This window comes from Solenopsis invicta, chromosome 7 (genome assembly GCF_016802725.1).
Source record: "Solenopsis invicta isolate M01_SB chromosome 7, UNIL_Sinv_3.0, whole genome shotgun sequence".
NCBI lineage: Eukaryota > Metazoa > Arthropoda > Insecta > Hymenoptera > Formicidae > Solenopsis > Solenopsis invicta.
The window spans coordinates 13353350-13380491 of NC_052670.1; the positions used below are offsets into that span (position 1 = coordinate 13353350).

Below are 27142 nucleotides of genomic sequence, written 5' to 3' on the forward strand. Positions count from 1 at the left end.
CCGTTTAAACTGCTGGTAGTACATGTGTACATTGTTGCCTGCTTTAATGTGTACATTGTGCTGCTTTAATATTAATACGTTCGAAATCGTTGAAGACAAATACGAGGCAAGTTGCCAGCATCATAAGCAATCATAGATTTGCGTAATTTTTCTTATAAGAAAAGAATCAACCTTTGATCCGTGGATTTTTCTAAATTTTTAATTTAGAATTATACTGTTATATATATTATATTGTATCCCTTCTATTGATACACAATAAAACAATTCTCGTCATTGCGCAGTCTAAGTAGATTATGTTTTTATCAGTACTGATACAGTGCAATGTTCAGTTTCCAAGAAATAATGAGGTACCGCTTTAGAAGATTAATATTGACGACTTTCTTACATGTATTAGAATTTTCTTTCATCATTGTGCTTTGTAATACTGCGCACAATTTAGCTTTAATTAATGTTATATATTAAAAATAAATTGATTAACAGTATTAATTTATGTACATATATATATATATATATATATATATATATATTTATATTTATATATACTTTGGTCCTCTAATTCTGCAAATCTCAGAACTTATCGTACATATTAGAAAGTTACAAAGCTGCATATTGATGTTTCACTGTATTTAAGGAATCTCGATATACCAGTCCGTTTTTATCTTGAGTTTATTATTCTGTTTTAAAAGTTCTTCCTGTACAGTTACATGGTTGCGATTTCGACGAACACGAGCTTCCCATTTGAAATTGCACAAGTATCACCAAATACGTAACCACCGTACCGATCAGCTGATAATCAAAATTATTAATTAGAAAAGTTTAATTTACAGATTATTTATATGATATTTTGAATTTTCTTACCGAATGAAAAAATCTGTTATCAAGCGAGAAGTATCCGAAGACTGTAAACTGTACTTTGCGATGTAACAGTTGAAGCGAAAATTGTTTGAGCTGCAACAGATCTATGATAAATGAGCATCGTCCTTAAGAAAGTTTCAAGAAAATTTCACTAGATTTCGTCTCTTACCTCTGACTTTGTCTCTTCGCCGATCGCGCAACATAAAATATTGTGCACCACATTCCCTGTTTTTTCCACCTATAATAAATTTATAATTGGAATTTATAAATGCCGCACAATTTCTTAAAAGTGCAGGGTTTTATTTGCTGATAAGTAAGTATCTTGTTTCTTGATTAAAACAATCCAATCAAAAGCAAATGATACAAAGTTAATCTTATTACTAAACCGATTACCCTACCTCGTTCAAAGTCTTGGTAATTCTGTTGGCGAGAAGAGAAACGTGATAAGTCAGAAATATTAACCAGATGACGGTATTACTGAGAACCCTGTACTGTAAAATATCGTCGGATATCAATAGAGGTGAAAGAAGATAGTAGCCGTTATATATAAGTGTCAGAAAAAGAAAAGCGAGGCCGCACAGTACTGGTAGTGCATAAAAGTCAGACACATCTTCGGAAATTTCGCAGAGATGACAGTGCATATCTCGCAGTTGTAGCAGCTGATGAACAGTGGAATTGCTGACTACGACTCGGCGCGTTTGGTACAGAGACTGAGATCGAGACTCGTGTGTGCTGACCCTAGTAAGGCTCTGTATCGCTTGGTTCACATAAGCGAAATCCGCTTGAATAACCGTGACCAACAGCAAGTACTGTATCAGTAGCCAACCTACGTGAAATGTCGGCAGAATGTCCGTCAGCCAGTCCGTCGGGCCCGATTGGAAGGCCAGGAAGTCGGAGGTCGCGAGTAGGATTAACAGGCAAACATTGAAGACGCAGACGATGACCTGAGCACAGAAAATACGCTGTCGTCGTAGCGGACGGTACAGATGATATAAACGATCTATTTCGTGCTCGATGTCCATTAATCGATTAGCGATCCGCACCAGGGACTTCTGGTTCATGCAATAGCTAAGCAAAACAGCGCACACCATCAGGGTACCGAGTACACTTTGCAGAATCTCGATGCTTACGGTCAAATTCGTCCTGTTTTCGTATTCCATGCTCATACTGTTCGGTATTGACAAATAGTTCGAGGCGATCACCAGGCTACTCAGCACGACATTGTAAACAATCCCAAATTCGGAGTATTGAAATGTGTATGACGTTATCTTTTTCCGCGTGACGACATGCTGGGTGAACGTAGCGAGACCAATGAGCTTGAAACATATTATTGACATCCTAAGCATCCGAAATGAATTTTGACGTGGCTCTGATTTTGTTTTGATCACTTTCTGCTTACTTATTTCTTCTGCAACGTTGTCTTTATTTAAGCTTTTGAGGAAATTGCGGATCTTATTGGCATCCATGTAGATTAAGTTTTCAACTGAATCGAAGACTTGCTTATAATGACTATCTTGTTCCATAATTTAACTTAAAATTATTATTGCTACTTCGCTTCCCTATTACATTTCATCATTGAATGTACATTCAGATATCTTTCATGATTTACAAATATCTTCTACATTTTTAATTTGATCTTCTTTTCTCCTTTTTACAAGACATCTGTGCGTAAAATATTTTTTTAATTTACACACTTTAAATTGTATTTGTTAAAACGTTTAACGCGCCATTCACACATAAATTAAGAAATGCCCGTTTTGTCTTATTGCGATATCTATCTTTCCAGTTGCTTTGAATTCAATCCAAATTAATTGTAACTGTTTAAACGAAATGTACAATAAAATGGGCGTCTAGTAAATCCGCGTGCACTCGAAAGTCTATGTTACTCTTTATTCTTACGAAGCACTGAGCATACGCTGCAATGCTTGCGCAAATGTCTTTCTCGGAAGCATTATGTATGCAGAACATTATTAAATATTAAGTGTGCGAAAGCTGTAAACGCGTGATAAAGAACATAAAATCAATATTTCAGCTCTGTATCAGCCGACACGGATCCTGCGATCAAAATAGTTGATTACTAGAGCCTGCTTTACGTATAGCTAGTGTCATCCACTGGAATATTTATTGCTTGTGTACATATATGACACGATATATGGACACGATAAGAATACGGAATATGTTCTTGACATATTCTCCAACTGTAATGATAGTTAGATTAATGTATTAATTAATGACTCAATTAATAGTTCCGTATAATTGCATTTTATCGTCAACAATGTCAACATTATTTGTCTTTAGTATAAATTCTAATAGATTATGTAAAAATATATTAACGTTAAATATTTAAAGGAATATATGATAAGTATGTAATCAGCATTTATTATAATTATTCTTACAAATTAAAAATATTTTTTGGTATTAAATATTTAACTTCTTTCGCTTTAGCACATATTTTCATTAAACTCATAAAATAATAGAACCATACCTTTTTATGTACGTTTTTATGTATGTTACTACATAATATGTAGATATATCTCTAACAGCACAAGATATCGAACGAATATTGTGATATTTTACAAATATACTCATGATATCACGATATTCTGCGAATATTTGTACAATGTCTAGGATATTCGAAAATATCCATACGATATCTTGTGCTATTAGGAATACATATAGTAAAGAAATAAGAAATATTTTTTTTCTTAAAAAAAAATTACCTTTGATTTATTTACTTATTTATTGTAAAATCTGTAGGAGATTAAAAAATCTTTCATGCATGTATAATTTGCATTGTTTATCTTTGAAAAAATTAAATGTCTTTTTTATAATCATTTGTAAAAATTAAGTTTTTAGTTCAAATTATTTTTTATCAATTTAATTAAAGTTGAAAAAAAACTAATTAGTTTTTCTTTTTGTTACTTTTATTATATATATATATATATATATTTTTACATTTATATTTATAATTTACATAAAAGCATTATCTAGATATTTATTTTTCAATTGTAGATCAATTTTTTAAATGTTTAGCTAGGTTGTATTATCCATCTAAACTATCTATCAAATTATGTTGTAGCAAAATACTAGAGCTCAGATTATATAAACTAGTAAATTATCTTTTTTACAGTAATGGCTAATGTGCAAGTTCTATACACATTGCAAATCGAAAATTTGCATAAGACATTTTTGATAATGACAATTGTCGTTAGTTGTCAGATAATAAGGTGTTGTTATTTATCATTTTGACTTGAAATATTTTTAAATATTCTACATACTCTATTTTTGATAAATTAAGACAGATTATTATTTAAAAGACTACGTACTCTTAGATCAAGGAAAATTAGGAAAAATTTTGAGAATTTTTCTCTCAAAAATTTAATTTTAATTAAAAAATTATTGTACATGTAAAAAGATAATTTCTATTATATTTATTTAATTTTTATTACAAAATTCTTAAAATAAAAACGTGGCACTAATCTAATGTGATTTTTCTAAAGTAATTTCTACTGTAATTATATTGTAATTTTATCATCGAAAACAAAATAATTAAAAAATCCTCTTAAAAAGGTAAAAAAAACTAGTTTTTAACGTAGTCAATTTTAAAATTAATGTTTTCTTGTAAAATGGTGAACGTATACAAATTAATATAAATGTGTAAATTTTTAATAAGAAAATCTTACTTTCCGAATTTATAAGAAAAGAACTATGACATTAAAAAAATCTTATGATAAAAACTTGGTAACCAATAAAGAATACTTATCTGTGCAAAAGTTTAGCTTCATCAGTCAATTTGTTTTTAAGATATTGGTTTCCTGAAATATCATTTTCTGTTTGAAAATGGGTTTGGTTATTATTACTAAAAAATAATGCAGTCGGCAAAAGTGAAAACTATTGGCGTTGCGTTTTGTTTCTTCCACCAGTAAAACCAGTAGATAACTCCAAATAGTTCGAAACGTCATAAAGGTTTTCAGGTTTAAAATTGCGGACATTTCAACGTTATTACAAGCTTGTAGTAACATTGCAGAAATCTTTTGTAACTTAATGGGAGAGCCCAATAGAAAGCTTTACTCGTTAGATTATTGAATGAGTCTTTTGATTACTTTATACTTATGTAACATTGCATTTTACAAAACTATTTGAAAATATGACGAAGAAGTAATATTATAAATTAAATTTCATTTTTTACATATAATAATAAAACTTTAATAAATATTCGTGCAAAGGTTTATTTAGATCCATTTACTTGTTTATAAGTTATTAGCAAATAATTTTTAAATGAGTAAATGGATCCAAATAAATTTTTAAATATGGTTAAAATTGCAGCAAAATATGATCATTTATATTGTATAGGCCATTATAGCTAAATTATTTGTTCTTTTATTCTTTCCAGCAGCTTTTCAAAATTTATGACAATAATTTTTTATTATTAATACATGTACATATACGGGTATGTGTCGTCAGTTTGTGTATCTAAAAGTGCATGTATATAAAGTTACCTATATATTTAAATTTTTGAAAGATTATTTCGAAGTAATAAATTTGTATTTTTCAGGTCAAAAGTTTTATATGAACCGTAATTTCCTTATGGAAAAATATTGTTGAACTGTCGAAAAAACTATTTGAAACTATTGGAAAGCTATTCGTATTCAATAGTTTTCAATAATTTTTTCGACAGTCTAATAGTATTTTTCCATAAGGGTTTAAACAAACTGTCTACAACACAAGTTAATATCTAGAAATAATACGATTTGATATCATTTTATGTTTCTATAATTATTAGATAAAAGGGATTTTTGGGTAAATACATATAAATATCAAACAGACCAAAAATTGTCTAGTTGCTTTAATTATTATTCTAGGATAAAATCATGCAGATTTGTTGGGAGAAGGGGGTAATAAATATTCAACAGTCTGGCTCGAGGCGTGCACTTTTTATTGCCATTAAATCTTTTTGTATCGTACTACTTTCCTTTGGCTTTCTTATCGTCCACATTATAATTCCTTAAGATTATCTAATCGCACATGCGGATACCAACGCGTTAAAATAAACGAAATCCGTCGCATATCTTTTAAACGCTACTCGTCGCATGAGAGTCCTCAAGTGTTGCTAGACTGCTGGCCCTCAATGACGCCAGGCTCAAGGAACTATGATTTAGAGTATTCATGCCGTGAGGATCTTCGCAATGCAGGTACAGCCGTGAACTGACAGACTTGTGGCAATCGGGGCATAAACGTTTCTTCTTCTTGTCACGTTTCTTCAAGATGTCGTATGCGCATCTGCCAAATGCATGTTGCACGAGAAAATGAGGACAGAAAAATACTCTTTTGAAAGAATTGACAATTATAAATTTCATATTCAACATTATACTTGAGATTCCAACGTTATATTTGACTCTTGTTTTAGTTCATCTGTTTATTAACAGAAAAGTAGTCCTGAAGTTTTTCCGCGTGTCTTACCGAGCATGTAATATGTGAGAGCAAGGTAATGCTTCCAGGGAATCAGCTTCAAGACCAAAAGGTTCATTGCAACTTCCGCATCGTAACTCCAAATCTTCCTCCATCGCGATCGCCAATCTTTCATAATGTCCCTTTTGCTCCTCGTCTCCCAAAGACCCGTAAATTCTCGATAATCTGGACCTGACTGTTCGCACTAGAAGCTATAAGCAATCAAATTCCCATAATCTTATTTTGAGCATACACTTTTCTCGCAAAGAATTATGTAGATTTGTAAAGTGCAATAATTTATAGCAATAATTTTAGTAGTATTAGTATGTTATTAGAGTAGGATTGGGTACTAGTTAAGAAATTATAAGTAAAATAATAAAGTTAAAACGTTAGTAACTTAATTTAGTTAATTTTAAATAGAGTAATTTTTAATTGCAACTAGTTGTTTTTAAATAATACATAAGCTTTAACTTATTAACTTTTAATCTGAATTAAATATTTATCTATGTAAAAAAAAATTTATGAAAGAAAAAGTACATACATTCTATATAAAAAACAATATTTCTTTGTTATATTATATAAATATAATTTACAAATAAAATATTTGTAAATTAATACTTTGCAACATATGGGGACTTCCACAGTCTTCATCTCTTCTAGCTAAATTTTTAAATTTTTTAAAAAAATTTCTTGATTTTAAATCGATTTTCTGTTTTCGTAGAGTCCCTAGTATTTAAACAGTATAAAAAAAGTAGGCAATCATAAATTTTTATTTGCATATTTGCTAATACAAATTTTATGTTTGTTATAGAGAAAATATATTTTTTACTAAACTGTTATCAATATTGAAATAGCAATTTAAACCTTTATTTAATTTAAGACATTCTAACTAAACTTTCTAGATTAAAAAAAATTTTTTTCACTATTTTGTATTTTTATTATTAATTAATAATCTTTGAAAAATATGGAAAAATTAATATTATTTTTTACTGTAAATCTAAATAAATATCTCTTATAATAATCTTGGGGCTATTTGAGACATTAATTCTAATTTGATAAGAATTTCCAAATATTTTTCAAAAATCACGAAAATTAAAAAAAGCTTTCAAATTTTGTTTTAATGGACTTTTATATTGAATTGGTCATTTTAAATTAATTATTTTAAAATTTTGTCTTTTGATTTGTAATTAGCAATCCAAAAAATCCCTGGAAAAAATCGATCTGGTACAAAAATTCGTGGTACAAAGGTTTAAATTTAACTGACGATCTATATTATAATTGTTTTAAGTAATTTAAAGAATTACAACATTCTAATTTAATATAAATAGAATACTTTAGAAAATTAACTTTTAATTCAATATAAGTTAATTTAATTGTAATGTAACTTTTAACTGTGAGTTAGTTTATTGTCATCTAACTTTTAACATAATTCAATTAATTTTATTAGCGATTTACTTTAACTTAATATATAGCGAATTTGATTGGATGCACTAGTTCGCACATAAAAACCATCGTACACAAATCGACATAGATATGACATGTCACTTGTAGATCTAAATTAAATTAGTGTACAGCAGATTTTATCTAATATAATTCACTATTAGGTAAAAATAATTTAATCCCCCTTTTTCAATCCTGTATTAGAGACATATTTTTTCTTTTCTCCTTTTAAACAAATATTAAAAATTTTTGTATTATTCAGCTAATAATGTTTGTTCATTATACGCAGAAAGAACGCGATAAATTATAAATAGCAAAATACCTTAATTCGCAAACTAATAAAATAATCTTTATTGAGTTATGTTGGGCAACACCGACAATGCTGCAATATTTTACATTATTCGTTGCGTGTGCGCGTGTACAGGCAAAATGTGAAATCCGTTCCATTGATTCGTAGGCACAAATAGCGCGAGAATTCGGTGCGCATAGTGTATCATAATATATGCATGGAATACTTGTATGACGTAACGGCGACATTGTAGTGTGTTAGCTCTTTTGTTGAAACTTATAATGGTCTCTAGAGATATGGATAAACGATATACGCAACACACCTTTGTCTATATCCTCGGATGAAAACTTTTTTAATTATCGATGCTCTTGTATTTAGAATTTACCAATTTTATCCTTTGTTGTACAAATTTTTGTGTTAAACATACATTGCGAAATTTTAGTACATAGAAGTTTTTAAGCTCGCCGATTACAAATTTAAAGTTAAAATTTAAAAATTTAATATGGTAATTATATGAAATAGACAATCTTTCATATAAGATGGAAAGTAAATATAAGTTAGAAAATAAATTTTTTAAAATAACTATTTTTCCAAAATGTTCCTAACGTTGTTAGAGATATTTTTATAATAAAATTATCATATGAAACATTTTTGATATCTCGAATAATTTTTGAAATTAAGAGCAAACAAAGGCCAAATAAAAATCATTCTATGTGTGATTTCATTCTTTAGAAAAACTTTTTACTCTAATAGTTTCTCATTTTATTTATTTATCTCATGTGTATGTACTCTTACAATACATGATGTTGCAGAATATTTCAACAATGCTGTAGTAATATTTCAGTAATATTGCAGAGATGTTATGCAATACTCTGTACCGTAGGGGTAGTTTCATTAAAATTAAAATTAGAATATTTATCTTGATAGTCATTTTGAATCTGTTATTTAAAATTTGCTAATTAGGAATGTAGATTTGAAATAAATGATTTCGAAACATTAATACAGAAATTTTGAGAATTTATTATCATTTTTATATCAGTATTTTTTTGTAAAAATTTTTTTTTTGAAAAAAATGCTAGTTTTAACTAATCTCTTGTTTATAAATATTGTTTACAAATTTTGTTTGTAGTTACATATTTGTGTTTTTCATATTTACATACAAATCTTAGAAACATAATCAATTATGAAATACACAAAAATGTAAAAAAAAATTGCAACGAGAGAAAGATAACCTTTTCAAATAGACACTCATGCAAAAAGTTAAATCTCATTTTAAATGATCGATAACTTCAGGTAAAGATCTACAGTCTTATCTTCAAATATATTAGAGTAAAAATTTCCAAAGTATGGGTCGTGAAAAATGTTTCAGTTATGGCAGGAATCAAACTCAAATTTCGGAATAAATTGCTAAACACAAGTATTAAACTTCGTCTAAAAACGATTCACTTCAATATGATGTAAAAAATATTATCAATAGAAATAGAAAATAAGCACATTTTTCGAATCTTCATATTTCACAATTTACATATTTTGATAAATAGATTTATAAAATTATAATTCAAGGAAAAAAGAAAAAGTAAAAGTGGATTAGATAAAAAAATCAATTTAATTCTCCTCCTTTGCTTTTTTATAATCCTAGCTAGATAGCGGGTGGGGCCGCGGGTGTTTGCCGTTTTATATAAAGTGAATTGTGATCCGCACAAGTTTGGGAAACCCTTAGTCATTTTCGATCATAACGTTACAAAAAATTTGTAAGATAAGGAATATGAAATTTTGAATCAAATAAAACTTTCTGACTAGAGTTTACTAAAGACCAAGTTTACGTGTATTCTAATTTCAAGCCTATCTCTAAAATCAATGAATTAAAATACTTCCTTCAAGTTGCAAGTCAGTGAACAAGAAATTACCTTTACTTTGTTCATTCTCAAAGACTAAAGAAAATATAAAAAAAAATTCCCAAGTTTTTACTTCTCTCAGAAGGGTGAGGAAATTGATTTCACATTATATCGCTCTTTTCTTGTTTTCCCTCTCTTCCTCTTTCCCTTCTGCTTCTGTGAAATGGAATGAACGACATGCATCACATTCCGCGATCAGTATTGGCAGTTTACCTTGGCGCCAACCGATCCCGCCACTTCCAAGAGCCTAGTATTGAACTCGAGGGGTCTGCAGTTGCATATCTTGTGTTGAAGCCTGAGAGCTTCGAGGCATCTCGCCGCGCCGTCCATCGCTTCCATCTGGCATAGTCGATCACCAGTCGCGGCCGCCGAGCCCATCGCGCTCTCGTACTGTCGGAACGCTTTCTGCAAAACGTCCATCTTTATCTCACCGATGTTATCGTTCTAAAAAGCGGGCCGACGTACGCGATGCGTGAACTAAAGGCTAATTATATATGCATCGCGATCGCCAACTAAAAGACAGATTAAATTCAACAGGCAGCTTTCTATCGCTTAAAGGTGCATTCATACGTGGCATTCGTGCAAGCAGCAAAATGAAGCAAACGTCACTATATCATTGTTCGTGATTACGTATCATCTTATTTATACGTAAATATTATACAACTTTTTGTTAGGACAGACAGATGATCAATAAATGCATTTGATATGTCATAACGTAATATAACTTTATAAATTTTTACGTTATTTGACAAATAACGTGATATTTTGATAAATTACTGAAATGATTCAATGTTCTCTGGTTTTTCGAGAACTATTCGTATTTTTAGCTAAAATTTATAAACAGGTTCTATTGAATGCATATAATCTCGTAAAATTAAAATTGCAGACAGTTTCTAATTTCCTCTAGCTTGTAATTTTCAAGTATTTCTGTTATTTCCAATAATAATTCGAATTAGGAGCGATTAATTTGTCAAGCATAAAGATAAGAAAACCAATACCTATCTGCACTGGTCTGCGGTGGAACTTGGTATTTAATAATAATTTTTGTGTGAATTTTTATAATCTTCAGCTCATACGAGAACTGCGCGCATATTCGTCAGTTTCGAAACACAGCCCTTAACTGAAGCCGGAATATTAAATTAAATTGACGAGCAATTTAATCGTACTGATGTTTAATATATAGCAAAGAATTTATTGCGAAAAATAATACCTCAGCCAGGATTCAAACTTAAAATCTTTTTACATTCCTAGCATCTTACCAATCGACTAGCGAGGCGTGTAATATTTACCGCAAAAAATTTGTTATTTTTACTGTTATATTATAATATAATATTATATTATATACGATATTATATTACATTATAATATTAATAATAACATTACTGAATGATATATGTATATAAATCTTTATATTGAATCTGGCAAATATAAGATTATTAAAATACATCCCTTGTTAATTTATATAAAAATTTATGTGAAGAAAAGTATACATGTGAATATACCAAAAGTTTATAAAGTCTGGTCCCACTTCCTATATTTTAGAAACAGTTCAAAATTATAAAAAACTGTGAAATACGTGTGCAAGAGTATCGAAGGACTACTCTTTTAAGACGGTTGGAAGGATTTTGTTTCGTAATTTTTTATAATTTTACACCATTTCAGAAATATAAGAGGTAGACTTTATAGACATCGTGTATGTGTACAGGATGGATTGAAATATGTGGTACAACCAATTGTAAGAGTGATCCTACGATTCAGAATAAGTCGAAAATGGTGGAATTATTTTTTTTCAAACATGGCTTTGTTTTCAAAAAGAAAAACTTTGAAAATTAAGAACGTGTGATAATTTTGACAGAGACTGTTAAAATAGACAAATTGAATTTTTGTGAGACAAAAAATAATTTGTTTTCTTGGTTGAGTTATTGTTGAAAATGTTGGCCATTTCATATTGTATAATATTATACAAAATTCTTTTGCGAATTATATTAGAATGGATTGTTTCTAACATATCCAATTATTTTAGTTCTTCAAATGCAACAATAATTTTAAATTTAATAAATATAAAAAAAATTGCCGATAAGAACCGGCATCAAATTTCTTTTGTGCAAATTTATTACATCTAAAAATTTTATTATATCTACTGGTTGACAAGGGTGCTAAACAAATATACATCTAAAGTGCAGACGTTTCGACTCATATATCGACTCTCTTCAATGTATTATTAGTGAGCTACTTAGAGATGCATAATTTGCTGAGTCCAAATAATTGTAATCATCGTCTCGTTTTTTGAACAGTGATATAGCTATGGTCGAATGTGTGATAAAATTTCTATGGCCAAATCGTGCAAACATTCGTTACCGATTTACATAAATAAACATAAATCTTAGACGACAATTCTATCATTTGGACTCAGTGATCGAATGTGTTAGAAGCAAAGTGGAAATAATTTTAAAGTCCTTCTCTTGAAAACAAGACGTTATTTAAACAAAATTTATTTTATTATTTTGACTCATTTTGAATTGTAAAATTCTCTTTTTCCCGTTGTATCACGTATTTTTTGTATAATACAAAAATAAAAATATCAAAATAGGTTTTTTTTTATAAATTTTTTCTATAAAAATGTTTCTCTCTTCAGAATATTAATGAAAGAATATTAATGAAGATCATCGTACAAATATTACGCCTTCAATATTCTGCCATGTTTCAAAGTGGACGTTTCATCAAATTTTTGTCATTGACTTTTTTAACAACGTTCAAAGGTCTTTGTTGCAACAAAACGAAATAAAAGCGGAATGCGTTGCAAGCGCGATATAGTGTTAAAATCGCTTTTGTAACATGCGTGACATGCAAAGGAACGCTCCAGTTATGGCATTTTTTTTTTTTTTATCATCGATGACAGTACCGTAACAATGTTGGAACGAACAATGAGGCTGTGAACGGTTCTGATAGCATCGTAGCACTTGACGTGAATGCCGATAAAAAATCTATCTGTAGAAACGGTTTTGATGCAATATGCAAATAAATATATTGGCGTTATTTTTTTATTGCGCAATCATAAATTTCAGTGTTTACATATGAATACTTGAAAATGAAGAGACGTCATTTTCAAACGACACTACATCATTGTGCTTTTAGAAACTTTACGCACGAGAATCGCGTATTTATATAATTGTATGTTTAAATTTAATCTGATTAAAAAATGAATGCGGTAAGAATGTTATCACTCGCGATATCATTGTTAGAAAATTTAGATGAAAGCTAAAGAAAGATGCATTGGCAACTTAGTGCGAATTACTCACATTTATATCTGACTTCTTCCTGTAAATGTCCCCCATAATTCGGATGCTTCGAGCGTAGCTGGCCTGATCGCCAGAAACTAGCGACAGCCGCGTTGCCTCCTGTGCACAATGCATAAATGACAGTTGACATGATCGATTAGCCAATACAATCTCCTCTGTGAAACATAATAATGCCTAATAATAAATTACGCGACGCGTACTTGCACGGAACTTCTACTTTGAAAATATTAATGTTTTATGACAAAGCACGTCTATTTTATTTCATGTGATTAAGGAAAGGAAAAGAGTTAAGAGAGTTTAGAGATTAAAAATTAACGTTCGAGGAGAAATTTCGCAATATCTTCGGTGAAACTATCTTTGATCTGAACGACGTAAGTTTCTTCTTTTTTCCTCCTTCTCTCTCCCGAGCAATTTTAAGTTAAAACTTTACCGAGCAGTAATCGTGAGCGTCGCCAAGCTCGCCCTTCTTCCTGAGCGCCGCGGCCATTTGTAATAACGCCGCCCTGTGATGACGCGAATTCAGGTCTCCCAGCTGTAAACTTCTAGAGAGATCGTAAGCTCTCGCCGCGTATCTTGCACTCTTGTCCGCGTCCTGTAATCTGCAGAAGAGTTCCGACAGACCGACGTACACCTGTGAAAAAAATCGCCCGTAATCAGAGCGGATAGAGTCACCATCATGAATGGACGGACTAACAGAATACTAGCGGAGGAAAATTTCTACATGAGCTTTAATAAATTTTATAAAAGAGAAAAGAGAAAATATTAGAAGTAGACGTATCTTTCGGTTGCAATCTAATTTAACGTGTCTTTCTTTCATTGCATCGAGGTAAAAGTTGTTAACTTGATTAAATGTTCCAACTCGATTAAATTTCTACAATTCAAACATTTATATATAATTTAAATAAATAAATACTTGAATTGAAGAAATGTAATCAAGTTGAAAAATTTACTCAAGTTAACTACCTTCTTCTCAACGTGCATTAGCATTGGGTATCTATGTTATGAAGATAATATTTTTGAAACAAAGAATAAAACTGCTTCATCACAAGCTCATTGTGAAAATAGAGGTTTACAATAATCTTTTGAAACATTAATCATCACAGAGAGAAGTGATATGCTCGACTATCCAGATAGCACCGAGTACACGACGCAAGTGGGTTAAGGATGCAGCTAATCGACTATTTGAGAAATGAAGTGAATCAGGCGATACGAAAAACGAGCCGAGCTCGCAAAACACAACTGCTGCTTTTCTAATCGCTTCTGCGTCAACTGTTAATTAACAAACATCACGACAACGATGCGCGCTTAATGTACTTCGTGCGAAAGAGGGAACTGGGAGACAAAGGGACCTAATTACCTGCAGTTCTAAGGAGGGATCTTGAATGGAGTGGGCGATTTTGTGGGCTCTTTGAAACGCTTCCAAGGCTTTACAGAATCCTGCTAGCTCTAAGTGGACTCTGCCTACGGTTAAGTGAACTAATCCAGCAGTCGCGCACTGATCGCACTCGTTATACAAGCTGCGAGAATGCAAAATTATAGATATTAGCACAGTACACACATACACACATGGGTAGTCAGTAAAATCGTCGTTTAGTACGCAATTGATCGCATTCGTCTATCGTTTACGAATTAAGGACCCGGATTATTCTCTTCCCGAACTTGCTACTGCCATAAAATTGAATTTGTTATTAGAGGCTGCACATTAGATGCATTATCGATTTGTGTCGACGCTCTATTAATAATTACGGACTGTAATGCAATAGCAGAGAAATACAGATATGTCGCGTACGCAATGCGTTTATTTGAGATTTCTCGGAAGTGGACGTTACATCATTTAGACTGTGTGACAAATAAGAGATTCAAACCTGTGCCGAGCGTAATCTAACGCTCTATCCAGGGCGCCTAATCTCTCGTGAGCCCTGGCCAAGTTTAAATACGCTTCTGCCCGCATGTTCGGCGAATCCAGCTCCTCCGAAATGCATAATTGCTTGTTACCAAATTCGATGCTGTCTCTGAAAGGAGAAAAATCACGATGGAAGAATCGCTACGTTGTATTAACCCCCGCGGACTGGGTCGTTAGTTTGAGATCTAGATAATTTTCTTACTTTGCCGATTCTGCCTCAAATTCGGACAAATGTTTACAAAAAAATTGTACAAAACAAATTATATTTTTAAATGTTAAAAAAGTACACCAGATTTTTCAAATTTTTTAGATATCAAAAATCCTTTGGAAAATATAACCGTTTAGTGATCGAATTAATTCTACAAATACATAGTAAGCGGTGAAAAGTAGATTGATCTGCGGAGGATTAATATTTTCAAAGCAACACCTTCGCAAAGAGAAAAGGGAAAATCGTCAGAAAACTAGATGACTGACGCTCCACTATCTTTAAACTGGGGGAATGTTGGTCATTTTTGATAGTATTAGTTTTTAATAATATACTTATATATAATATTTTTCATATGAAAATAAATATTTGGATTGATTTGCTTACTCCTGCTTTTCTCTAGATCACTTTTAGCAATGCGAATAACACGCGTCAGTTTAAGTAGGTACGTGCAAACAGTGTAAATAAGGATAACAAAAGGGAATTGGAAAAGGCATTACAACTTGTGCTACAATCTACCTGTATTTGCCCCAATCCATGTACGCCTGATATAAGTAACCGAGAAGAGCGAATTTATCCTCGCGATGCCTGATACTTTTCAAGGCGCCCCTCCATTTCCTAACCGCTGCTTGTTGTTTATGAGCCCGGTACAATTTCAAGCCTTGCTCCACCTGGGTCACACAAAGCAATGAAATTTCAGCACCTTGCGTGTTTTCCGTTTGTTGCGCGTGCTGACTTATTTATCGCGCAATAGTTGCCCTCGCAAAGGATGTTAGAGAACGAGCTTCGCCACGGGAAAGAAAATGAAATTTTATCAATTCATGTATCGTTTTTTTAAAATTTATATTGAGTGATTTAATATTTTATCTCGATAAGTCCTTGAATTTCCGCCGACCGCGCACGCGTCCTTGTGCCTGGACTATTTATCGGATATCCAGAACATTTCCTCATATCAACTATACTCAGAAGCCGCACGACCAACGAGACCTTGCAATCGATGCTCATGAAATTGACATTGAGTTAATAACGGCCCTCTTAAGCGGAGATGCAATGTTCAAGAGCGCATGGGCAAGTCAAAGAGGAAATTACACACGCTATTAATACAAACCATATTAATAGACGATAATTATAAAACGTTTATTCATAACGACATAACTCGTCGTTTATAACTTAAACGTAATTTCCTGAAAAACGATATAATCGTGTATATAATAATGTATATAATATATAATTCTACTTTCTCTCTCTAAATCTGAATCAGTGAAATCTTACTGATTTGCAATATTGTACTTATAACTGTGGTCATCAGTAACTATTGCGAGGTAATATTTTTCTCAATAAATTCTTTATAGTTTTCGGGAAAAGAGAGAAATGTAAAGAGAAAAGTAGAGATGCTTGTAAGCATCAAAATTATTAAATTGAACAGTAATTTAATTTTCGTGGTATTTCTGGATTTTTCTTAAAAAGTTGTGTTCTAAGTATGCAGCGCGTAGTTTGAAAAATCTTGTAAATTTACTTAAAAAATTATTGAGCATCTGCTTTCCATCGGTTGTCGTTAAACATGTGTTTATTTATTTATTAAAAAATTAAATAGTTTAATGTTTATTTATTAAAAATAAAAGTTTTTCAAATAATTTAATCTGACAAAAAAATATTTCCCTTTGGATTTAAATCAACATACAAATAAAAATCAATTATAAAATAGAAAGAAAATATAACTCACATTGTACAATGACTGACCAAATTCCTTTTACAAGTTCCCGAATTTATAGTTTTAGGACAATTTTTATGTTGCACTACTGATCTATGTAATCTGGACTGCGTTTCGATACACATTGCCAGAACTAAAAATTTATAGTTCCCGTTACGTATATTATAGATTTTCAGAACTAATTGTGAATTTCGGAACAAAACTCTGTTACCATTTTGAAATTTTTTTTTGTTAGAACAAATGGTAATTTGAACGTTAAGGCTAACGGCAATACTTTATTCTTGTTATTGGTTACATTATTTTAAATAATTTAAAAAAGATAACATTTCTTTTATCTAAAATAAAGATAAAGGTAATTAAGATAATAATAATCTAAATAAAAATAAAATAAAGTTATTTCTTTATCTAAATGACCATCTGGATAATTTTATATAGATAACGGCTGTTAAATACTGCTTATTAATTGAAATCATTGTACGTTGTCACTGAACGTTAGTGTAAGCATCACCGATTGATATAGTTACAAATGTAGTACTGAAATTAGATTATTGACTGTATTTCAATGAGTAATATGAGTAATATATGTAATATATTCCGATTTAGAGAGTATTATGTATACTATATAATTCGTAAATAATTCTTCCGGAAAGAAATATAGAAAATTTAACATTTTCTCTTTACAAAACTAAAAAGAACAAAATGCGTTTAAAAAATGGAAGTACCGCTTGATCAATAAAAAGAACTAATTTAAGATAAAAAGATTTATTATTGATAAAAATAACACCTATGTATATCTATTTTACTTTTGTATATAACTGCTTTATATATCGTTTTTTTCTTCCAAGCACATTTTTTACTAGGTCAGAAGCTTTTTTGTGCTCTCTGTATAGAAATCTGCTGCTTGAAAGTTCGGCACTACTGCTTTCAACTTTTCACTCTACTCGAATCATGAAAACCAAGCTCGCTTCTTGAGATGAAGGAAAATGTGGAAATCACTTGGTAGTAGGTTACGATGTACGGTTTTATTTGTAAGAAAGATGTTCGAAAGTTTTCCATTTAAATTGTTAAATTTTTTTTACTGAACGAGCTACCCTTAAAGAAATTCAATATTACCAGTCTTAAATTTTTGTAAAGGTACAACGCGTTCATGCGTAATGTTGTAAAAAAGAATAATTCCTCAAGATCTCACATTTTTCTTTCAAGAAGTAGGCTTTAGTTCTCAATGCGATGGTTCGAGGAGAAGAAGAAGTTGAAAGCAACGATGCTGAACTGGCTGAACTCCCAGATGGCAGATTTCAGTACAAAAAACAAAAAGCGTTGCGATACAAAAAGTGTTTAGAAAAAAGTCACTTTGTAGAAAAGCAAGATAGATGGATATAGAGGATTTTACCAATAATCGTTATATCTTAATTTGAATTTTTAATAATTAACCAACTTTTATTTTTGAAAAATAACTTGCATAATAAATTAAACGGCTAGATATTCCGTGAACTCTCTTTATATTCTTTTTACTTTTTTCAAAAACGTTTAAATTTTAAATTATTACTTAGTTTAATTGCTTAATTACTATGAAATTACGTTACAAGAAATAAATAAATCCATGATTGTAAAAGCAAAATTATACTGTATATATAATTAACAATAAGACAGAGAATATATCCAGCAAAAATAGCATTAAACATTAGAATCACACTAATACGTAAGTATATCACACTAATGAGTAAGAAATTATATTTTTTTTATATATGAAACAATATAATCTTTTTGATATATAATCTAATTCTTCTTTAAAGAATTTAATGATTTTAAATTTCAGCAAAATATCATAATTTTATTTTGATATTATAATAATCATCTAAAGAGCACTACATGATCGTTTTAATAATAGTAGTATTTAAAAAAATTATACAATTCTTGGTTTAAAAATTTTTTTATTTGATATTCTTTTTATTTTAGTTTGTGAAAATTGTCATTGAGAATAATGAAGATATATTTTTCTTGACAAAACTACATGAAATCTTTTTACGTAAACAAATTAAGTCTGTTTAACCTACGTTATCTTATTTTAATACTTATGTAACGCTTCGAAAATAAAGATATTCTCAAAATCGGAAAATTTTCTTTTCTTTCTGTATAGAATTGTGTTTCAAACTGAATTTACTTAAACTACAAGGTGGATAAACTCATGTTTACATTGTTCGATTAAACGTTTTGTAAAACGGACTTTAGGTGACAGCCTTCCCTATTCAGGAAGAAGAAGTCATACGTGTTACGGTCTTCATCACGCACCAATAGCCCTAGCGTAGATAATACGAGCAAAGGTAGAAGGCCGTATCGATTTGACCATGAACTTTGTCCCTGGCAGATTAAACTCTACGATAAAATATAAATAGCCTCGTAAGGCATATAAAAATGTATCCACGTGCGTGTGCACGACAGAGACGTGTAATTTTTGTTCATTATAGAATTATACATAAACGGGGGAAGATTTAATAATACGCAAACCTTTTCATTTGTCATAATCTCGGCAACCTTGTAACATATCGAGAAATGTGATCTCAAGAATAAAGTAGTAATGACGGTATTAATATTAATAGCAATATCCAGAAAAACCCAATATAGGTTGCGTGTGCGAGGGTGTATAAATAAATCTTAACGCTTATGACCATTAACATAATATGAGGGAGAGGTTGCATTTATCTTCACAGTTAATTATCCTTGAGACAATTAATATCCGTCTCTCATCTCTCCTTCTCTTTCTGACCTTTTCTCCCCGTTAAAGAGATTAATAATTCATTAAAATTGCAGTGAATTTGTAAAAGTAACAAAATTTTTCCACCTATTACGTATAGAAAATGAAAAAAGAAAAAAACCACGAGTCTTCATAAAAATTTTTCGATGAATAATGTGACTCAACGATGTGGATTTCATAGTCTTGCACATCGATTGAGTTATCGTGTAGCTTAGATGAAAACGTAAACGCAAATTATGCTTGTTACAGGAAGGCAGGCATCATGAATAAGCTGTCAGAGACGAGACGTGAAATCATAAGTTTCTCTGGGTGAAACGCATCCAGAACGGTAAACACAGTACGACCGGTACTTCGGTTTTAGTGGTTACGAAAGGATAGCGTGACCGCAGCTACGGCATGCACATCGTGAACTTGACAGTGACCGATAAAGCATGCTCGTCCGCGAAATACGCTTCGTTATGTAACCGTCATGCCCCGTCGTTTGCTTGAGAGGGCCCTTGTAGATACTCTTACCCGTTTGATATATTACACCCTCGATCGCTTTGACACATTAGACGGGTTCGATGGCTAACGGACGAGTAGCAGTTTAAAGAATCAATTATAAATAAATTAATTTGCAAGATTATTAATAATTCAGCAAGTGTCATCATGGCGTGCGGCCAATTCTGCTTCTAAGTGCGTTTGTCTAAAATTATAATCGTCCCCACGCGTTTCGAGATAAAACACTTGGCACGCATTTCGAAGTAAGAGCTTTATTAATAAATTGATACTTGAATCGAAATGAAACGCGCATTAAAGCATGATAAATAATGGCAATGTTTATATCTGCTTCAAACGCGATATTTATATCTAGCGCGTCTCTATAATATTTTGTTTAATTGATCGCGTCTGTAGCTCGCAGTTCGCAGTTGTAATAAAATAACACAAAGTCAGATAAATCATTTTGATAAATAGAATTCTTTCTCTTATTATAGTTCTCACATTTTAATATATTTATCTAACTATATTCATTAAATAATTAATGTATTATCAATCTAATGCATTTTACTTAATTAAAATTGTTTAATATAGATATTTTTTCACAAATTATTGTCAGCGGTAATTTTGTATAAAAATTCTTATGAACTAAAGCTAATCTCTCTACTAAATCTAATCATCCGTTTTTACTTGTCCCGTGAGAATTAGAAAGAGCGGATGCGTCACGATATATTTACCCTTCTTCGTGCTAATTGTTGATCGAGCCGTTTTCTGCAGCTTATGAGACACTCCCATAAACCAGCGCCCGATCTGCCATTCTGGTAATGACCGTTATTACCGTTGCCATTTTGATGCCGGTAATCCTCTTCGGTGAACTCGCAGACGTCGAGTGGATGTCTCGATCCATCAGGGCTACCCAGCAGCGCGGTCGCCGAGAGCTGATGACTCGCCGATCCGCTGTAAATTTTCCAAACGTTCAATGATGTAATATATAATACCATAAAATAGATATTGGCACAAATATTAACTTTTTAGATAAATGATACAATAATTCCACTTCATGTACCACTTAACCACTTTAATGTTCGTCATAAATTTGATATTCCAATTTTTCAATGCTCAATATTCGTCATAAAATCCTCAAAAGCGCCATTTATTTTATAAATATATTATATAATCGTTAAAAAGTATTATCATGAAGCAATGGACATTGATATCAATTTATATGCTCGGAAAATCAGTTTAGGCAATGATCAGTGACTATTTAAAGATGGCAAAGGTCGATTCGAAAGAGAGCAGTCCTGGAATTCCATACTCTCCGTAAAATCCGATGAAAGGAATTTAAAGAAGACGTAACCGAGCGGCATGCGATATTTTCACAACATCGATCGCTTAAGTTCTGCAGGAATTCTGAAATTGTTTTCTCGCGCTTGTGTGATTTATACTTGCAATGCAATCAAATGAAACAATGTTTCGTTCTCGATGTTTGCATAAATCGACGAAACATAAAATTATACAGAAAATTTGCGTGCACCGAAATCACATCATACACATAAATTACAAAAACATTTAAATATTTTATTACGATAGAAAGAAACTCGATACTTATATTACTCGATATATAAAATTTTTATAACTTCTTTTAGGATCGTATATTTCTTCGAAACTCCTCTCACAAATGTTCTTTTTATACTTGTACATTTATTTAATATATATACACACATATAATTATTTTATTACTGTTATGTTTTATTTGCAGTAAAACGTTTTTTTTTATTACGACAATTTATACAACGTTTAACTATTTCAGCCATCCGAGGAAAGGGGCGAATCTTCATATCATACATGTTGTTATAGGTTTTTAGAATCGCAAGTTTGTTGTAGGATTTTTTAAATTCAAAATGACGGATTAAATATAATGGGCAAAATACTTGATAATTAAATCGATTTGTATGCGCTCTAATGTGGAATATAAGTTTTTAAACGCATTAACATAATAACCAAGATATTTTAATCTTGGAAATAGAGTATATTAAAGTTTTTCTATACTGTGTAAAATAATTTTACGATGTCCTACCCTGTTGAATCCGTCATATTTGATCGGTTATATCAGATCCACCATTTTGAATCTAAAATTCGAATAGAAAATTTGACCCAAAAACTTTTGTATACTAATACCACCCATAAGCCTTTCAAATTACGACAAAATTAAATTTATTTGTAGAAACATATTACATTTTTTCAAGTTTGTGTTATGAAGGGTTAAAAATTGAATTTGCAAAAAATCTACAAGAAATATGCGAAAATATTTTATTTCTTAAAGAGTCTACTTTATTAAAACAAAAATTTGCGATTGTCTAGAACAGTTCACTTACAAATAAATTTAATGTAAGTAGTATTTTTTGGACATTAACGTGATTATAACAAAAGCATTTGCAATATTGAACAAATGGCAATTGAAGAGTCAAGATTGATTTCTTTAGATAGTCAAAAACAACAAAGTTTGATAACATTGATAAACGTGATATAATTAAAAAAAAAAATAGAAAAAGTGTCTCATATGATACTGTGAGTGAAAAGGTTAATTGCCAACACACAATTAAGAAATAATATATTTATATAAATTTATAATTTTCTATTGAGATGTTTCAATCAGTGATTTGTAAGATGTTTCTTGAAAATGCGATAGAACTATTATTTTCAGTGCAAAGCTTCTTCCCACCTTGGTCAATATCTCACGAGTATGTGTCAAATGTCCGCGTTTGATGATAGATACGGGCAACTGACCTCCTATAGATTCTATGCGCAGACTCTTAATTTATTTCTAGGACGAGCGGAAGGAGCACACAGAGATAAACCGCTTTTGGCTGCCGTCCCAGAGGTTGAGTTTGCAAACTGCGCGTTAGGGAGGTTACAAGGTACACAGGGTATCCCATATGTAGCCACCGCATCGCTATGAATTTTTGAATCTATTCGCAGTTCGCGCTCGCGCGCGCGAGCGAATTCTTCTCTTTGAAAAATATGTCACACTGTACGCGACCCAGTTCTTAAAACAAGTTCCATTACATTTCGTACGAATTGTCTTAACATACTGAAAATGTTTAATCAAAGCACGTTAGAATTCGCATGAGGTTAAACGAAAAACGGGATACAATTACCAACTCTGCGCAACTGAGTTCTCCGAAAAGCCAATTGTCTTTAATTGCTTACAGCTCCAGAGAGAGTTACTATCCTTTTATTATGTTTTCGTGAAAAAAAAAGGAAAAACAACCCCATATTGATCGGACCGTCTCTAGGTGAAATCTAGCGAGGTCTAGCGAGATACGTTTGGGACACCCTGTGTAGAATCACAGTTCTTACCCTACCGCGATACGACCACTGCACATTTGCTCTATATCCCAGAAAACTGAAATTTATTTGTATCCCTTTTCTTTCGATTTCGTGCCGAGGCATAGCCGGAACTCTTCACCAGAATATACTCGCCCTAAATTACGGTCATCAACTACACCTTCGTTTTATTTTTCTTTCGTGTTAGGATATCGAATGAAAGTGGGGAGAGAATAAATATCGTTATCTTTTACATGGTTTCACATATTTACGTATGTTTTAATATTAATCATGTAAGCGCGTATGTTTTAACATTAACGCTATTGTTTCCTCAAATATACTCTTTATATCCGCGATGTCCTTTTTTAGAATAAAAAAATGTTTGCAAGTAAATATTTAATTTTACTTCGTATTAATAATTTATTTATTAAGTATATTTATGAAATTAGAGATTACGATTTTTTCAATACCCTTCTAAAAAGTTTTTTGGTTTTTATAATTGGTTTTTATAATTTTTGCTGATATCTCCCTCGAGAAAGGGCTACTTCCTTTGCAATGAGAATAACAACTTTTTAAATCAAAACACACAATACTTATATAGTTACATTCTAGTACATTGAGGAAATAATGCTTATGCATTTCTGCCGAAAAATATTGTTAACGAATATTAATCGGTAATCACGTGACGTTAGATGTAATTAAGGCAAACGATCGCAAAAGGGAACTATCTCGTGCCTGCGCTGCTCGATAGAGAAACCCCGTGAGAATCACGCCCCGTCGCAAATTACTTTCCACTCCTGCTAAAGTAACCCCCCAAAACAGTCGCGTGCCCGTGCGCGCGCGCATACCCGCTCGTTTTCGTGCCTCGGTGTGTATGTACGTGTGTATACAAGCCCGTATCGTGTAAAGCGAAGAGTATACGACACTCTATCGCTTTCCCACCACGTTCGCTAGGTGGGCGAGGCACCTGCGACCTCTTTTGCTGACCCATTTACGAGCTACGAGATACGGTACGGCGTTGCGATTCTAAGTGGAAAATCGAACCACATCCCCCCGGTTCTTCCACGCGTCGAGATCGATCATCGAAATACAAGGCACCTGCCCTTGTCGTCCCTTGCCGTATGCCTTCCGCTTCCCGTAAGCATTATAGTGGCTTTGCTTGATCTCGTTAATGACTTTGCGCAAGGGTCGTTAGAAAGTAAAGATGTTTTTTTGAATAATGTGAAAAAATATAATTAACGTAGCCAATTAAAGTCACAGGATTTCTAATTAAATAATGGTCTACTTAGGTATCGTATAAAATTTATACTTGCAATACGTTACGATCACAAAGGTTGCCTAAATAAGCTCTGATAATATATTTAATACAAAAAATTACTTTTCTGCAACGTTATTATTATATTACTTTGATATTATTTATTTTTAATACACAAGTATTCAACGGTTTTTTTTAAATATAATTTCCCATTTACTTTTTTAGTCTTTATAAATTTCTATTTAAATGTCAAACACATTTTTTATAAGTACACAAAAAAAGCAATTTTCATAATTACTCTTTTATTACATTAATTAGCAAAATAAAAAGCGACCTACTTCGTTGGACCTTAATATATTATTTCTGCTTCAATAGAACATTTTATACATTTTTGCATCGATATTTACACAGTACAGTATTCTATATTAAATTAAAAACGTTTTAAAAGCCTGCTGAAACACCTGCTCTCATTACAGATATATGCTACTTTTCGTTATTACATTTGCCAACATGTGTGAAAAAAAGTTTTATTTTATCAATATTTTTTATTTTATTATTTCAGTATTATAATAAAAAATTATTCTTGATATTGTAGATGAATTTTTTAAATAAAATAAAATGAGTTAGAGAAGAATCTTAATTTAGAATCTGTGTGATTTAAAGAATTTAAAAGCAATAATCAATAGCATAACAATCATTCGGATTAAGATACTGTAACGTTACAAATAACAATAAATGAGAGAATGAGTTAAAGTTAAAAGTGATTTTGATGTTAATTAAGACTGGTTATTACAAATTGGAATAAAATAAAAAATTTAATAAATTTTAATTTTGAACAGCTTTTATATAATATTTTCCCATTTTTCTAATTCTTGTTTTAGATTTATAAAAATGTACACGTGGAAAGTGCGTTTTACCTTTATATTATTTTTTTTACATAGTTGTAGTTTTTTTTAGTATTTCAAGCAAGCACATTTATCATTTGTATAATGTATTTTAATATATAGTTTCTGCTTTGTTTATGATAAAAAAATTAATTACTTTGATATGTACAATAGTAATTTGATATGTAAAGTAAAATAAAATCAACAAGATATCAAGATAATATTTGTTTTTAATGCTACTCGCACACAATAATTTATTATCAATAAATAATTGTGCATAAATGACAAATCCAGATGTTTAATACGCATATAAAGGTAATAATAAGTTTAATGTATGAATAAATATATATATTGACCTCTTTTACTACGTTCAAGAAACAAATAAAAATAATCTTATTATAACAAAAATTATGAAAATAATTAAAAAAATTTTTAATTATTTTACGCTTTTTCAATAACGTTCTTTTTACATATAATCAATAATTAATTTAAATAATAATGTAAACTTATTTGTACTGTAATTTTTAGTAGATTAATTAAAATGTATGCGGAGAGAACTTTCTCATATAATTAAAATTCTCTCTAGAATTCATTAATAAAATTTGATTAAATTTTATTAAAGTTACAGTTAAATTCTTCAAAGTAGCCTTCGAAGTTATGCCGTTCCACGACTATCATAATTCTGAGGGTAAATTCTAAGAGAAAGGTTCCTCCGCGTATAATGTACTACGTATCACATTTAGCTGTTCTCATAATTTGAAATTCGTTGCTGTTATTTCATGCTGTAAACAACAATACTTGCCCGAGGTAATCCCTGGACGAGATAGACTCCCATGACATGGCTGTACGTCTTTCTTGGTGCGGCTTCTTCTCTCCGTCCCGAGGTGCAGCTGTTTCCTCTCTCTTTCTCTTCTTCTAGGCGCTCCAATCTCATCTCTCGCCGCCAGCATTATCATGTCCGCGCACCCGCGTGAGATAGAGCATATCACTTCCCTTGATTTGCGATTTGCACAACGCGTGATCACGACGCACGACGCAACGTGTGTCGACTCGAGACTCCAATCGTCCGCATTCAATCGACCCCGAAAGACAGATACTCGACGTATGTAACGGTTAGTGTCGAGTCCTTATCTCTATCGTTCGACAAACTCGGGGATTGAGCGAACAACAATCGAGACTTCGCGCGACGCGAAACACGCGAGGGTTGCGCCCTTGTTTACATCAATCATCTTACAAATTTATCCGATGCCTTCTCATGCTTGGCGCCGAAAATCACCCTTATCGGTAGCGAACAACGGAATTAAGCGCCCGTCGAAGAAAAATCCCTCGAATTCGATCGAGAGAAGCTTAACTTCGCTAATTTGTGCGACAGACTGCTTACAAGGTATCTTCGCGGTGAGGA

The 27142-nt window shown here is 31.4% G+C and overlaps 2 protein-coding genes across 4 annotated transcripts; both read right to left on the reverse strand.

Moving 5' to 3' along the window:
• Window positions 1-550: 550 nt before the first annotated feature.
• On the reverse strand, window positions 551-3110 carry LOC105197117 (putative gustatory receptor 28b). The gene is made up of 4 exons (XM_039452224.1): window positions 1254-3110; window positions 1025-1093; window positions 859-948; window positions 551-786 (listed from the first exon to the last, which is right to left on the reverse strand). The coding sequence occupies exons 1-4, from the start codon at window positions 2376-2378 to the stop codon at window positions 670-672; spliced, it is 1401 nt and encodes a 466-aa protein (XP_039308158.1). The 5' UTR covers window positions 2379-3110; the 3' UTR covers window positions 551-669.
• A 2658-nt stretch (window positions 3111-5768) lies between these two features.
• Window positions 5769-26749, reverse strand: LOC105193942 (43 kDa receptor-associated protein of the synapse homolog). Of its 3 annotated transcripts, none has more exons than XM_011158632.3 (10): window positions 26543-26749; window positions 21012-21231; window positions 15854-16005; window positions 15092-15238; window positions 14584-14743; window positions 13657-13857; window positions 13227-13325; window positions 10141-10332; window positions 6316-6515; window positions 5769-6135 (listed from the first exon to the last, which is right to left on the reverse strand). In XM_011158632.3, exons 1-10 carry the CDS (start codon window positions 26578-26580, stop codon window positions 5928-5930), a joined length of 1617 nt encoding a protein of 538 aa, XP_011156934.1. In that variant the 5' UTR covers window positions 26581-26749; the 3' UTR covers window positions 5769-5927. The 3 variants fall into 3 exon arrangements, with proteins under 3 accessions (XP_011156934.1, XP_011156933.1, XP_025994651.1); XM_011158631.3 differs by having other exon boundaries at window positions 10141-10347; XM_026138866.2 differs by lacking the exon at window positions 5769-6135 and adding an exon at window positions 12830-12915 and having other exon boundaries at window positions 6298-6515.
• Window positions 26750-27142: the final 393 nt, after the last annotated feature.